A 15,610-nucleotide genomic window follows, 5' to 3' on the forward strand; every position below is an offset into this window, starting at 1 on the left:
TCTCCGCACCCCAAGTGACACGTGGGGTTTCCTGATGGGCAGGAATAAGTGCAGGGGCACCTCGGACCTAGATTGGTCTCCTCGGCCCTGCTTCCTCTGCTCCCAGTTAGACCCCCCACCACACCCGCGAGCCATGCTCCCCGGCGTCCCTCACCTTGGCCGAAGCAAAGGGAACGGCATCATGGGAGAGACCGTTCTTGGTATCTGGAAACCACACCCGCATCGTTTGGGGGCAGAGAGGCGGCGGTGGCAAAATGAATCGAGAAACAATGTACCCCAAGCTGCCGCAGGGCTCCCACTCTCCCGTCCTCTGGCCTGGCCCTGAGCCCCTGCCACGTCCACACAGGGGTCTCTGGCTCTGTGTGCAGGGGCTGGAGGGGTAGCTGGGGCCTGGGGTGTGTCTCCTGCTGGACGGCAGTGGGAAGCGAAGGACCAGAAACCTCGTCTTTGGGGTCAGCGCCAGCAGTGCAAGCCGCGAGCACGAGTGCCCGGGTCAGGGTGGGCCGCCCTGGGGCGTCCTGGGATCACAGAGCTGCCAGCACGGTGGGGGGCAATGGGGTCTGCGGGGGAGACACGCCTTCGCTCTAATCCGGGAACACTGCGACCACAGTGGAAGGACATGGTGACCGTCGCTTTGTCATGGGACCGGGCCTGAAGGGGCCCAGGCCACACAGAGGTGGCCGTGCTGGGGCCTTGGGGAGGGGGTGGGGGACAGCGTGGATGACTGTTTTATTCCAAAGATAATTAAAAAACCACAACATTCTAAAGCAGCCCACAAAGAGCTTTCTGCCTGGAGCCGCCCACGCTGGGGTTGGGGGCCTCTCCCGCGTGAGGTCACCTCCCAGGGGCAGCGACTCCTCGGGACAGGTGCTGGGACAGAGGGAAGAGAAGGAGCCACGGAGATGACTGGCTATGACGAGCACAGCCACGCGACGACGGGACACAGACGGGGCCGTGTGGGAAGTGCACAAAGTTGCAGCAAGGCCAGGCCGGCCGCGCAGGGGCAGGAGGACAGAGTCGCTTTCCCTGTCGATTCAGTGACAAGGACCCTGATCCCCACAGCTGGGCTTCTCGGGAGCCAAGACCTGACACGCTGCCAACGCGCGGCGGCAACACGGCGGGCCCTCGGAGGAGACGAGCCGCCGGTCCAGCTCCCGCTCCGGCCCCCGGACGACCGGCCTGCGGGGCGGCGTGCGGGCCCAGCCCACGGGCAGCAGGCAGAGCCGGTCAGCCGCGCCACAGCCACGCCAGCTCAGCTCGGCTCCCAGAACGCCTCTGTGGGCCCCGTGCAGGCGGGGCCAGCGTCCTCGGCCTCTGGCACCGGCCCGCACGCCCACCCGCGGTGCGCCGTCCCGTCCTCAGGGAGTCCCTCCGGAATGAAGCACAGGGTGCAGGTCCTCTACCAGCCCCGGGCCGCGCCTCAGGCAGGCCATGGCCACGGGGGCGAGGTGGCCAGCTGGCTTCCGGTCTGGGCACTAGGAAGTGCCAGGGGGACGTGGCGGCTGGGCCCCCGGGGAGGACCCACCTCTAGTTGTCGGCAGCATGTCCGAGAGCCCCTGCCAGGCAGTCACCATCTCTGGGTTCTTTTCCAAATCTGCGAAGTTCTTCCAGACTCTGATGGCACCGTCATCTTGGGGAGAGAAGAGCAGGAGGTGAGAACACGGGCCTGGCCGCTGCGGCGCGTGGAGGACCCCCCTGGGTGACAGGTGCCCTCCGCGAGACAGGAGACCACGCGGTCTCTGTGAGGCGGCCCAACGTGGCAGCAGTGGGGCTGCTCCTGGGAGGTCTGGGCCGCCGGGGAAGCCGCAGCAGGCGCGCTGAGGGACCACTACCCTTGACCTCTGACCCCAGGCGGCCCTCCTTCCCTTCTGTGGTGCTCTCGGCAAAAAGCCAGGCCTTCCGTGGCACCCCTTCACATCTGCTCCACACAGGTGGGCCCTCAGTATGTGGCCCACAGGCTCCCCACATGAGGAGGTGGGCTGCCCGCCCACCCGACACATGGCCCTCAGCACAGAGCCCTCATGCTCTCCTGTGAGCCTGAGCAGCATGAGCGAGCCGCCCTGCCCCGTGTCCATCCCCCCTGTGGTGCCCACAGCCCAGCCCAGCCCTGCTCTCCGACGTGCTAGCGCTCACGTGTGGCCTTCAGCACCCCCAACCTGGGCCATGACCACTTGCCTCACAGCACAGACGGAGGACGAGGTCACTTGGGCCCGCTGGACTGCGTGCCCGCTGACACCCGTCCTGCCCCTGGCCTCGGTGACTGTGAACTTCTGCTCTGGACCCCAAGCCCTTGTGCTCCTCCACCAGGACCCCCTGGGGACCCGCTCCTGCACCTGCTGTGCCGGGAAATCGCTCTCTCCCCACCTCCTTGGTGCTCAGAGGTGCTCAGTGCGACCTGTCCTACGATCCGCAGAGCCGCCCCGGCCCCCCACCGCCCCGGGTGCCCGGCCGCTCCTTCACTCTCACACCTGTGGGGGACGCAACTGCTGTGGCTTGACTTCATCTGGTCCGAGCGGGCGCTGCCTGGGAGAGAGGCCACCAGCAGGACCTTTCCCCATGGACACAGCAGGGCCCAGGAGCGCTCTGAAGGAGGGGAGGCAGCCCGCCCAGTGCCGTCCGCTCAGCCATGCTGATGGCTCAGGTGCTCAGGCCTAACACAGGCCAGGGACAGGGCCAGGTCAGGACGGGCCAGGGTCAGGATAGGACGGGCCAGGGTAGGGTTAGGATAGGACGGGTCAGGGACAGAGCAGGCCCAGGAGGACGGGCCAGGGAGATGCCCAGGACAGGATGGGCCAGGGCAGGCCATGATGGGAACATGCCCAGGACAGGTCAGGGCCGGGCCCCGGACAGGACGGGCCAGGGCAGGCCACGATGGGAGCAGCCTGCACGTCTACCTCTTCTTGCCTCGTGCGCCCTCTTTCTCCCTTCCCGCCAGTCCCTCCCCAGGGCCTGTCATCCCTGAAGGAGGTGCAGTTAGGCCAGTGGCGACGTCTCACCCCCACAAACAGTGAGGTCTTGTCTTTAAATGGCTAGGGGAGACGCTGTCCCCCGGAGTGGCTCACTGCGGCAGGAGGGGTGGAGCGGAGACATTCCAGACCCAAAAAGCAAGGGTGAGGCCCAGCACCGCAGCGGCCCGCCGGGAGGCAGGAGCCTGGCCCAGGGGAGCCGGACGCACGGTGGCGCAGTGGGGAGGGCGGGGGACCCCTGGGGAGCCGAGGTGGCGCCTGCTGCCCTCATGCTCTGTGCCTGGGACCCTTACTCCCTCCGGCCTCGCCTCCAAGAGCATCATAGAGGCCACAAGGAGAAGCTGATGGACCTTTCCCGGTCAGGGGAGGGCCGGGGGTCCCTGGACATTGCCGGTCACTGGTCACCTGCTGGCCCTGCTGTCTTGGGGTGAAGCCTGCTTTGTCGGAAACCTCCCCCCTCTTCCGTGATGGTGTGTTTCACCACGGGCGGTGCCCTCTGCCAGAGCAACGCTCAGGGTCAGAAAAGGCTGTGCGTGAAGATGTGCGGGGTCCCCACGCTGGGTTTGGGGCCCGGAGCCCGGCCCAGCACACCGCACTCACCCGTGGCCGTGAGCAGCAGCGAGCAGTCCTGGCCGTTCAGGTACTCCATGGCCGTGACCCTGGTGTACCGAGGGTTCCCGTTGTGGAAGTAGTCCAGCTTCTCCCCTTTCTCCCAGTCCCAGAAACTTCGGGGAAGGAGAGATCAGTCGTCAGGGAAATGCAAACCAAAGCCACAGGGCGATCCCCCTCACGCCTGCCAGGGCGGCCACTGTCACGGAGGGCCATGAGCTCTGGCAGGATGTGGACAAGCAGCCCGAGTGCCCAGGGGGGTCTGTCACGGGGGTGCCACGGGGCCCGGAGTCCCACTGCTGGGTGTGCCGAGACATCGTCCGCCCACGGTCAAGCCACCAATGGGGGGACGACTGTGAGAATGACACAGGTACAAAGCGAGAGAGCACGTGTGTCTGGGAGACCCCGAGCACATGAACAACATCGCGTATCACAGTCCTAATTTCACTCGCCCAGCAGAAGCCTTAAAGACTCGCTTCTACTTTAAAGGGAGCTGTTGGGGTGTCTGGGTGGCTCAGTGGGTTAGAGCCTCTGCCTTCAGCTTGGGTCATGATCTCAGGGTCCTGGGATCGAGCCCTGCGTCGGGCTCTCTGCTCAGCGGGGAGCCTGCTTCCCCCTCCCTACCCCGCCTGCCTCTCTGCCTGCTTGTGATCTCTGTCAAATAAATAAATTAAATCTTCAAAAAAAAAAAAGGAGCTGTTAAAAATATAAAGAGATGGGTGTTTCAGAGCAGACCCGAATCTGAGATAAAACCAAAGTCCTCTGGTATCAGGTGGAAGCCACTCGGGGGCAGATCTCCAAGACTCTGCTGTGATTTACGTCCACTTCCTTTTCTAACCAAACCAAACCCAATATGTCATCAAGGCAGACTTCGTTCTGTTTTACGTTTTGCCTTCTTCTAAGTTAGAAGTGGACATATGTTTTACAAAATAAAAGCAGAGCCTGACCATATGAACACACTGAAAAAACAAATGTGGAAATGACCCACGTGTCCATTGCTGGATGGATGATAAAGTGTGGTCCGTCACGCACGGGCTGTCACCCGGCTTGTGCAGGGGACATTATGACACCTGCCACAGACCTCGAGGGCCCTGTGCTCAGTGGGAGGGGCCAGACACACAGGGCGGGTGAGGTCGCTGGGGCCTCAAACCCGGGACAGACAGCAGAGGGCGGGCGTCCGGGAGCGGAAGGCGGGCTTAGGGACCGACGGGGACAGCTTCAGTTTTACAGGACAGAGAGCACTCTGGAGGCGGATGGCGGCGGCTACCTGTCCTTGTGAATGCGCCTGGTGCCCCCGAACGGCTTACACACGGTTATGGCGCTGAATTTCTGTGCATTTTGCAGGGTAAAGCGAAGGGGAGGAACAGAGACGAGAGCACCCCAGACGTTGTCCCTGCGATGCGCGGACGTTCCCCACGGCAACAGGGCGAGGCCCGCCGTGAGTTCGAGTCGGTGTCTACGTGCCCCACAGGGAGTAGCCGGAGTGAAGCCCTCGTAGGTGCGTCTCCCCCTCCGTGTGGCTTTGGGGAGCCCGTGACACCGGAGAGCCTGTCCCCACCCGCCCACTCCTCCGCACGCTCCAGAGCCTGCCCCCCACCCAGAGGGCTTGTGGCCATCGCGGGCACCCCGCCTACCAGATGCTGTCTTTGTCAGCCACGGCCACACACGGCGTAAAGGGGTGGAACTTGACCACGGAGGGGACGCCGGGGTTCCTGTTCAGAAAGATCTGGTCGTCCAGTTTTGCGATACCTGCCCGAAGAGACACAGCGACGGGCCTCAGCATCCGGCACCTGGGCTGACATCACGCCACCGGGACCGAGGCTGCGTCTCCTGTCCGGGGACCCGGGAGGCTGCCGGGGACACACAGGCCAAGCAGGGGGTCGGACGAGGGTCTGGATCCTCGACCACAGGGTCCCCCCCACAGCTCCTAGAGTGAGGCGGACACGCGGCGAGTTTTTGGTCAGAGCTTGTCAACTCGCATGCATGAGGATGCCCGAGCTGAGCTCAGAGCAGCACGACAGGCCGGGGCCGGTGAAGAAAGCCAAGAGCCGTGGCTTCTGGCTCAGCCCGGGTGGCAGCCTCAGGCACGCGTGCGGCCAAGCCTGGGGGCCCCTCGGCCCTTGGGAGGGGGGCCCCGAATCCCCACAGATCACAGGGGAACCAAATGGGCCCCACACAGCAGGCCCGGGGAAGGAGCCTGTTTTAGAGAAACAGTCAGAAGAGGCTAAAAAAGCTAAGAGGTCAAGGCCGGCTCAGATGTGGCTCAGGCGGCGGCCGGACACGAGGCTGATCTGGTCTCCGGGACGCAGTGGCCTCAGGCGCCAGCTGCCCCTGGAACCCTGGAGTGTGCTGGCGCTGACTTCACGATGATTTCGGTCCCTCACCCCCTCCCCCTGATTTCAAGGGCAAACACCAGGAACCACCTGATAACAAGCATGGGGGCAGTGTGACAGAGGCAAAGAGGCCCAGAGGCTGTGGCCCCAGCGGCGACAGGCTCTTCCCCGGAGTGGCCCTCACCCTGACCGTGGGTTTCTGTGGAGAGGTCTAGACTGTGGGCTACTGGGAGACGCGGGGGACACCTGGGTCCCAGGTCAGGGTGCGCCGTGCATACGGGACAACACGGGTTCTATTCGCCAAGGCGGCTGGGGCGACACGGGGCGCAGGTCACCTGGCTGACCTACAGAACCCGTCCCGTTCCTCCCGCGTGCACAGTGGCTCTCAGACAGAACACTGCACGCGGAGTGCAGAGGGGGACCGTGGTGTCACCAGCATCCCCGTCTCTGGTGGCTGGGGCCACCGCACAGATGGCTCCATCTCCACGTCCCGCCAGCTGATGTCTCCAGCAGTGGCGCCAGGCGCTGCCCTCACTCTGGTCTAACAAGGCGGCATCTTCTCCCCACAATGACCGGAAAAGAGAACCTGACTATGGTTGACAATGAGTCATTTGTTGTTGTCCGGAGAGCCAGCTGCTTCTGGAGAGCCCCCGGCTCCGTCGCCCCCCGTCCCGGCCGGTTCTCTCCCGGAGAAGGCAGCCACGGCTGCAGCAGGCCCTGGCCACGTGTTCCCGTGGGACTGCAGGGGCAGCAGACACTGAATTCCAGGACACTAGAGCTGCCAGCAGCCCCTCACGGAGGCACGGAGTTGTGAGTAGCCGAAATTAGTTTTCGGCAGAAGTGACTACACACGGCTAACGAAACACGGTCCCAAGGCAGTGCGGGGAGCGGGCAACACAGCCGGCGGGGCACGGCAGTGGCCTCTAACATCGCCACCTGTGTGCTCAGGGGCACGGGGCGTGCCGGCTGTGGCTGCCCAGCCCCGCGTGTCTGCAGGGACAGCCTGCCTCGTGGGCCCTTAGCTCCAACCTGAAAATCGTCACAAAACCGTAGAGGACAGAGAGGCAAGGTCAAAACAGTCAATCAGCAGAATGGCCGAGAGCCCGTGACTTCCCGCTCTGTGCCGGGGCCGGGCAGCGTCGGTCCACCGTCTGGCTCCCCAGGAGATGCGATCGCACCCGGCTCTGTGCACCCAGGACCGCGGGACTGAGTCAGCCACAGGGGCTGGGCCCTTATGGTGGCCCATCCCCGGAGTGGGGGTAGAGAGGCTGCCTGGCATCCCTGTCCCTGACCCCACCACACGATGGAGGCCTGAGGCCGCCCCTCCCTCCCTGCCTCGTGCCCTGGGCGTGTGGCCCAGCCCTGCCCGCAGCCCTCTGAGGCTGCCTCCCCACGGGTGAGGCTGGGGGCACGCGCAGGGGCCGTCTGGTGTGTCTCGGCAAATCTGGTCGCAGTTTGGAAACTGGCCCAAGTGCAGCTTTGGTTGACAGAAAGTGATTGTCCCGGGGACGGGTGGGGACCAGCAGGATACGACCAGGGCCTCGTGCCTGTCTTGTGTCCCCAGAGAGAGCACGGGTGGGGGTGGGGCGCTCGCTCCTTCCCCTCAGGAAACGGCAAAGTGCCCCAGCCATGGGCCCGTGAGAGGCCACCAGCCATCGGGGCTTCCCTTGGGGGAGGGCACTTGGGGGTCCTGGGGCCCAGGGCGCATCCCCAGCCTCAGGACCCCGTCTGCGCCCCACACCACGGCGGGCAGGCGCCTGCGTCACTGAGGCCCTCGGAGACCCCCCCCCCCCCCGCGAATCCGGGCGGCTTACCCTTCTGGACGAGCCGCCGCGCCTGCTGTCTGACCCGCGCGTTGCGAAGAAACCGCCACTCGCGCTCCTTGCGGGTCTGACTCTCCAGGTCGTGCTCCTCCGGGATCTTCAACAACAAACACACGTGTGAGCCTTGGCGGGAACGGCTACAGCGCCATGTGTCAGTGCGCCTCACAGACGCTGCGCCTGTCCCTCACGGGAGGTCTGCGGCCACCCTGCGCCCCACTCGCCCGTGGGCACTGCCTTCCCAGCAGCCCGTGCTCCCCCCGGGTCCCTGGTCACACTTCGGTGACTCTCACGGCACCTCACACCGTTTGCTGTCAGTACGTTTGTTACAGGCTCTGGGGTCAGGGACTGTGACTCGGAAAGCCCATGTGACAGCCGGCCTCCCCTAGCCGCGAGCCGTCTGTCCACTCGGTCTACAGGCTGCTTTAGCCCCCGTGCTGCTGCGCGCTCGGCGGACGGAGCATAGAGCGAATGGGGCTTTTACACGCACATGCTGGCTCGTTTACTGTGCAGCTCTGGACCCAAACCTGCCGTGTCTCCAAGTACTGACCCTATGCCCGAAAGAAAAGTCTGGGTTCTCGGGTCTGGCCAGAGCACCCGCTGCCCGCCGGGAGGTACAGAGCATGATCGGCGGGGCCACAGGGTCCGGGGGCTGATGGAGCGCCAGGATGGACGGCAGTGGAGACTCAGGGACACCCCAGTCCTGGAGGGTCGTGCACTGTCCTACTCCTAGGAGCCCAGTGCCCTGGCAGGGCAGCTGGGCGGCCACTTCCGAAGCAGACAAGGAGATTCTGGGAGAAGGAACCGGCGGGACTCTGCAGGACACGCCTGTGGGCCGGAGCGCGCTGAGAAGCAGGGGGTGTGCTCTGGGGCTTTTGCCCGTGTTCCTTCTCTGATGCGGAGAACCAGGGCTTCTCGCGTAACAGAAAGGGCGTTAGGGCAGCAACAGAAGGGCCTGACTGGACACGGCACAGGCGGAAGCCCATAGACCCCATGAGGGGTTGTCAGGAACGAGCAGAACTGCTCAGCTTCCCACGGCTCCCGAGAACCCTGCACTCTCCCGGCCAAGCCATGGCGTCGTGCGCTGAGCCATGTCCCCTGAGCGGAGCAGGGCCTCCACCAACCGGCCCGCTCTCCGCTCCTTGAGCAGGAAGGCCCATGTGTGCACGTGCGAGTCCGCGAGAGGCCTGCCGCTGGCCAAGAAGCCAGGGCCGCAGTCTCCTCGTGCAGTAGCGGAGCATCTCCTTAATCCTCACAGGTCGGCGAGTAAACTGGATGGACTCGGACTCTCTACTCCAAAGCCCCGGTCTGCGAAGTCCCAAGACAGGAGAGAAGTGAAGCAGCCCCACCGGCTGAGCCGAGAGCTGAGCCGACCATGGCGGGCCTGCGGTCGGCGAGAACAGAGCACACGGGCACCGACAGCCCACACTCGGTGTTTACAGTCTGTTTCCTCTGCTGGAGAAACCACCGGCTGCCGGCCAGTGAGTGTGGCCACACGCACGATCTCCTGTGCAGGCACGGCTGTACAAGGACAGGTCCACACGCAGACAGGAACCCAGGTCCCGCTCAGGGCGGCTGCGACATGAGCACGGCAGCACAGGTCTCCGTCCGTGCCAGGAATGTTCCGCACCGTCCGGTCACAAACACGAACCGCCCGACCTCGTGCTGGGGCCTGCGGCTCTCTCTGGCCAGCATGTCCATGCTCTGCTCCTATCTTTCCTTAAGAATCACAACCCCACCCTGAACAAAACAGCAATAGCCACAACAGGGAGACGACACGGAGAGACGGTGTCGGCCTTCACAGAACGATCCTCGGTCTGGAAAAAACCCCCCAGGGCAGACGGGTTAGAGCCCAGGTTTCTAATGGTGGTTTCATTTGCGACAACCTGGAGCTTTTACTAGAAAAGAAATGACCGAGGGTCAGTACTGTCGAGTGACAAGAGCAGCCCAAAGGAATGGAGGGCACCTGATGGCGGAGACCCCAGCCTCTCATGGACTCTGGTTTCTGTGGGAACGCGCTGGCAGAAGCGCAGAAGGTGCTCTGGGCAGGACGGGCAGGACAGACATGGAGCTCCTAGACGCCCACGCCCCAGGGCCCAGGTGCCACTGGTGCAGGCCAAAGACCAGGGGCCCAGGGACAGAGCTGGGGGCTCCGAAGGACACAAGGCCGTGGCTGTAAGGACAGGTAAGAAGGTTGTGGACATGCAGGACCCACGCAGCCTGCAGGCCCCCACCCCCCGGGCCCTGTCACGTCCCTGCGCTCTTCTGACAGGAATGTGGTGCCCCCAGAGCAGCAGCGTCCACTGGTGTCCATCATGTCTGCCCCCAGGGCATGCGGAGCTCATCGGGGATGGTCTGACCTGCACCCAGCTCTGTGACTGCGGCGGGCACCGTCTGCGGACCGTCTGCGAAGAACCACGGGACGGAGCGGCAGGGCGGGCGGGCGCGGGTGTGGGGGCGTCTGCGCGACTAGGGCTGGGACACCTCGGTCCCTGCAGCTCCCGGCCTCTGCAGGGATACAGTTTCCCACCCTGAGGCCTCCCGGAGATGCGGGGGCGGGGGCCTCCGGTCTGGGCTGGCCCTGGAACAACTGGGGCAAGGATCAGTGGGTCCCGGAAGGCAAAAGGGGAGACAGTGCCTGGGAAGGCTACCAACGAGAGGTACAGGCTCAGACCCACAGACGAGGCCCCTTCTGACGACACAGGGCAGCGCCTCACCCCAACACGTCCTGTGACTTTTCCGGTCTGCGGGAACAAAAGAGGAGTGGGCTCCGGCGCACGGAGAGGCAGCGGACCCTGGCGACACGGCACCCATGATTCGGCCAGGCCTGCTCTGCGTTGGTGCCGCCGGTGGGAGCAGCACCGAGGTGAGGCCCGGGTGCCCTGAGCGCACCGCGGCGGGACGCAAACGCCTTTGTCCTCCGACGACACTCCCTGCAAAGCATCAGGCTGGCGGAGACGGAGTCCCCGTTCTGATTTGGCTTTTCTGGAGCGTCAGGTGTGTGAGCCTGGTGGCGTGCAGTGCTCCTATCTGGTTCTTTCAGTGAGCACTAACGCGCGAGGTTCAGCAACATTGGGCGCGAACCATTTATCCGGAAAACCTTCTCAGGTGACTGGTGGTTCCCTATGTGGCCCCTCACCGCTCACGCACCAGGGGAAGGACGCCTGGCTTCTGTCGGGTTTCGGTGATTATGAATGAAACCGCTAGAGGCCGCGCACTCGGGTGCCCACTGCTCCCAGGGGAGCGCCGGTCCAGCAGGGGTGCTGGGTCGTGGGTCAGTGTGCGCTCAGCTTTACGGGAGGGGCCACACGTCTCTAGAGTGTCCGTGATACTCATCCTCTGCACACGGGGGGGAGTCCCAGCAGCTCGGCGCCCCTCGTCAGCCCTTGGGCTTCACGGGTCTGAGACGTTTGCCATCGTGCGGAGGCGCGCTGCTGTCTCCTGTGGCAGCGCGTGCCCCCGGCGACCTCCTGTCTTAACTGCGCTTGCCTTGTCCGTGCTCCTTTGTTGTCTGCACACCTTCTCGGGAAACGGTCTCGGCCAACCTTCTGTCTGTGGTTTTTAAGGGCATTGTGTCCTGTATGGACCCTGGGAGTTCTTTCTAATACGGATGCAAGACTTTCGTTACACGTGTGTTTTACAATGTTTTTCTCCAGGCTGTGGCTCGTGTTTTCATGTTAACAGGGACATTCACAAAGCGGTTAATAGGACGAAACCCACCTCCCATTTTCTTCTTGTGTCTTTTGAGAAGCTTGTGCTTCTCAAAGATCCATTGCCTAGAAGGGGCTTCTAGAAGTTTCCTGGCTGTAGGTTTCACGGCAGGACGAGATGGTTTTGGAGTTGGTTTCTGGATGTGGTGTGGGAGATGGACTGACATTCTTCTTCTGGGCAAGCAGACGTCCAGTCACCGCAGTGCCCCACGCTGAAAGGCCATCTGCCATCTGGGGCTTTGTGGAAGCCCGATGGGATGTGCCACAGCTCCGTCTCGGGGCTCTGTCCTGTCCCCCCAGAGCCTGAGCTTGCCCTCCCCAGCCCACGGTTGAGTGGCCTCTTGAGGTCACACAGTGTGGGTCCTCCGACTGTGCTCTTTCTTTAGCTTCTTTGCTTTTTCCTGTAATTTTTATAACGGGCTTGTTGTTTAGAATAAAACCCGTTGGGACACGGAGTGGGCTGACGTTGACCTGCGTGCCAGGTTAGGGAGACCGGACACTTCGGGTCACCGAACGCTCTGGTCCCCGAGCGCGCCTCGCATCAGGCTTCCATGGGTTTTTTTCATCGCTGTTTTGTATTTTTCAGCTGTCGGGTCTCATGTGTGTTTTTTTAAAAGAAGATTCAGAGTTAAGTATGTAATGTTTTGGGGGTGTTATTATAAGTGATTTAATTTCAGTTTCCAGGAGTTCCTGTAGAAACAGGTTCGGGTGTCACGACCGTGTATCCCTTAGTGTCACCGGCTCCTCTCCGCTCATGACATTAAGCAGATGCCCCGGGGGTCACGGCACACATGACAGCGCGGCGTCAGCAGAGCTCTCCCACCTTTCCGCCTGCACGCCGCCCTCCGGCAGGCTGAGCACCGGGAACGGGAGATCAGACGGCCTCGCCGTAGTTCCGGTTTTGAGACAAGACAGCGTGTCTTTCGCCGGTGAGAACGGCAGCTGGGCGTTCTGCAGGGGCGCGTACGGGGAAGGCAGCTTGCGTCTGCTCCTCGTTTGTGGACACTTTCATCATGGACCGTTGTTGATTCTGTCAAACCCTCTCCTGCGGCTGCGGGGACGATGAGACGGCTTCTCTTCAGTCTGCGAAACACTCGACGACGGTTCATTTCACACAACTTGGCATAGTTGAGATATAACCCGCTTGGTCAGCAACGTCTTGTCCGTTTTATGTTTTGCTGCACTTGGTCTGATAATATCATGTTGGAGGTTTGGAGGCCACATTCCTGAAGGACATTGGTTTGTGGTTATTTTATTCTTTAAAGTCTTTGACTGGTTTTGGTATCCACGTAATGCTGTCCTCAGACAGTGAACTGGGAGGTGTTGGCTCCTTTCATTTCCTGCAGTAGATTATAAAGAACTCATATAATTTTTTCCCTAAATTTGGGTAAAATTTGCCAGGGAAGCTTCCACAGCTGGAGCGGTCTTTCTCTGTCGGACGGCTGTGACTACACTCATTTCCCCTCCTGGATGCGGGACCATCTGCGCTCTCGTCACCGTGCGGCGTGAGTTCTGGTCGCTGGCGCCTGTCACACAGCGCGTCCATTTCCACTAAGCCGTCGGTCTGCGGCTGTAGCGTGTCGCGGCGTGGGGTGCCTCTGGGCTCCTGCTTGAGGCCACTCACCGTGCGCCTGTCCTTAAGCCAGCACCATGCCGTCCCCTTCCTGCCGCTGGCAGCGGGTTTGAAATCCGTTTTGAATTTTGAATTATCTTGTCTTTTACAACCCTGCTTCCCCCCAGCGCCACCCTGGGCCTCCTGCATTTCCATCTGAATGTCAGTCAAAACTTGTCAGGTTCTGCACAAAAATGGCCCTTCATGTCACAGGGCGGCCTGCTCCAGAACACAGTTCTTTCCGGCCACGCAGACCTGAAGTGGCAAGAAGTGGAAACTGCCCGGCCGCCACGGGGTGGGTACTGGGTCCCCCGAGCACGAGGGCCCCGTGGTGGTGCGCGGACACGCTGGGGACAGTTCTGCTCTCTGGTGGCGAGCTCAGTTTCCCACACGGACCTGTGATGCGGCTTAGCGCTCGGACTTCTGGGGTACAATCCTAGCTTTGAGCTATTCTTAGTTTGCACGTGAAACAGGCTAACCAAAAAGCTCCTGGCTCATTCGCTGCCCCCGCATGCACCATTAGATGATGAAATAAATGAATAAAAGAACACCCTCAGGGTGAGCCCTGGAACAAGGACAATTTTTAAAAAATTACCATGAGAGAAAAGCGCTTCCTCCTCTAACGTTTAGAAAGGGTCTCTGACTAACGTAGGAGAAGTTCCCAGGCCCTTGACCACCCTCGACCACCACCCAGGATCTCAGCCACGTCGGGAACTGTGGACAAAACCGGTCAGAGACAGCTTCACTTCCAACCCGGACGCCGGGGCTCGGCCCTTAGAGCCGCCGCCACGCGACAGTCTGTCCGAGCGAGACGGCCTGGCTTACGCAGCGACTTCCTGGCCGCCTCCCGTGGGCTATGCGGGAAAGGCCAGAGGCGCACCCACGGGTGCTCCTTCCCCAGGCCACGGCTGTGTCCATGCTCTGAAGCCGCAGGCTCCCTGCCGGCGATGCGCGGGCCGCCCCCAGCGGGCCCTCCAGGACACACTCCGGGGGCACGAAGAGGGCACGAAGGCAGCGGACCTGCGGCCACAAGGGAAAGGGGGCGGTGCCGGCTCTGGGCATGCACGCGAGTAGCACGGGAGCAAAACCCCCGGCCTGCGCTCAGGAAGCCGCTCAGCGTGTGCTGACTGCGCTCCCAGGAGGTGCCCAGCTTAATCTGGCCCAAGGACCCGCGCGGACCAGAGGAAACCAGAGCCTGGGAGGACCACGCTCGTCTCCGGCCGGGGGGGATGGAGCTTGGTGACCCGCGGCCCTTCTCCCCGCCGGCAATGTGCCGGCCTATGGCGGTTTCAGATGTCAGGAAGAGCCGCTCACCGCCACACCAAGAAATCCCCATAACTTACAGGTGATGCCACTTCAGTGAGAGCAGCCCCCCGCTCCTGACCCCAGGCCCCCACCCACTTGGCCTCGCTCGCAGGAGACTGTGTCAGCGAGACGAGCTTCTGCAGACACTGAACAAAACTCCATTTCCCCGAAAGCAGACGGCAGCAGAGCTCTCAGGTGGGCTCGCGGCCCACAGCAGCTGGGCCCTGGCGTCGGGGTGCAAACTCCAGCAGTTGCTCACTTGTTCCTTCCTCAGCGAGGGCCCGGGTGGCAGCCTGGGGGCCTACCCGGTGGTGGCAAGCAGTGCGGGTAAGCATGGGTAAGCATGGCCTTGGCTGCCTCGTGTTTGCCACTTTCGTACTTTGCCCTGACTGTGCCGGTACTTGGCGCTTGGTGGGACTGACAGCAGACAGAGGATCAACAGGCTCAGGGCCGGACTCACGTGTCACCCGAGACCCCCCATCGGGCTGGGCCGGCTGCCTTGGTGCATGTCCCGTGTGCTCTGGTTCCCACGAGGACCACCCTGTGGCCGATTTATGTCCTGTTTTTTCCCCCTTCCTGTCGGTTTTAGCACGAGCATTTCCTTAAGATACTAATTTCCAACCTTAACTTTCTAATAAGAAGAAACATCGTATCCAACAGTCCGCCGTGGCTAAGCCCTCGTCCCCAACTGGGCCTCTGGGTGGGTCTTCCCGCTATGGTAAACAGCACACGGATGCTCCGTGACCCGGATCCTTTCCCGGACTTGGTCATTGCAGCAAGCAAGTCGCTGCACCGAAGGCAGCAGCTGCTCCGGCTCCCGACGCTTCCTGCCGACCGCCACTGGGAGTCGCGCTCAGCAGACGGAAGGGAGGGCTCCCCTTGTCAGCAAGGAGCTCGGTGAACTACAGCTCCGTTGTCTGCCTCAGGTCCCCACGACAACCGTCTCGTGCTTCTACTGACAAAGATCAGCGTTGCCATGGGGAACGAGGGAACGGGACGGAAGTGGTCACGCGGGGTCCAAGCCCTCCTCGAGGAGCTTGCTCCAACGTGTAGCTTGTCACACGATGAAGAAGAAACTATAGTTTTCAGGGCCCTTCGTGAGGGAAGACGGAGCTCTCTAAGAGCGGGCTTCCGGGAAGCTTGCCACAAGCCCCGCAGCGCTCCGGGGCAGAGACAGCAGGACAAAGCACGGCCCGCCCCACGCCAGCCCCTGGATGCGCGGCTCGAATCTGTGGTGACAGGACATGTCTCTGGT

At 62.5% G+C, this 15,610-nt stretch overlaps 1 protein-coding gene across 4 annotated transcripts in view; it reads right to left on the minus strand.

The window, feature by feature from the left end:
* RPTOR (regulatory associated protein of MTOR complex 1) overlaps nt 1-15,610 on the minus strand; it is a 307,301-nt gene that overhangs the window by 14,658 nt on the left and 277,033 nt on the right. For all 4 annotated transcript variants that reach the window (XM_045085733.1, XM_045085736.1, XM_045085734.1 and 1 more), the window contains 4 exons: nt 7,723-7,828; nt 5,210-5,324; nt 3,567-3,691; nt 1,526-1,630 (listed from right to left, as the gene is read on the minus strand). In XM_045085733.1, coding sequence (XP_044941668.1) covers nt 1,526-1,630; nt 3,567-3,691; nt 5,210-5,324; nt 7,723-7,828 — 451 coding nt within the window. The remainder of the gene's footprint in view (nt 1-1,525; nt 1,631-3,566; nt 3,692-5,209; nt 5,325-7,722; nt 7,829-15,610) is intronic.

Source organism: Mustela putorius, unplaced genomic scaffold (assembly GCF_011764305.1).
Source record: "Mustela putorius furo isolate JIRA1106 unplaced genomic scaffold, ASM1176430v1.1 tig00000873_pilon_pilon_pilon, whole genome shotgun sequence".
Lineage (NCBI taxonomy): Eukaryota > Metazoa > Chordata > Mammalia > Carnivora > Mustelidae > Mustela > Mustela putorius.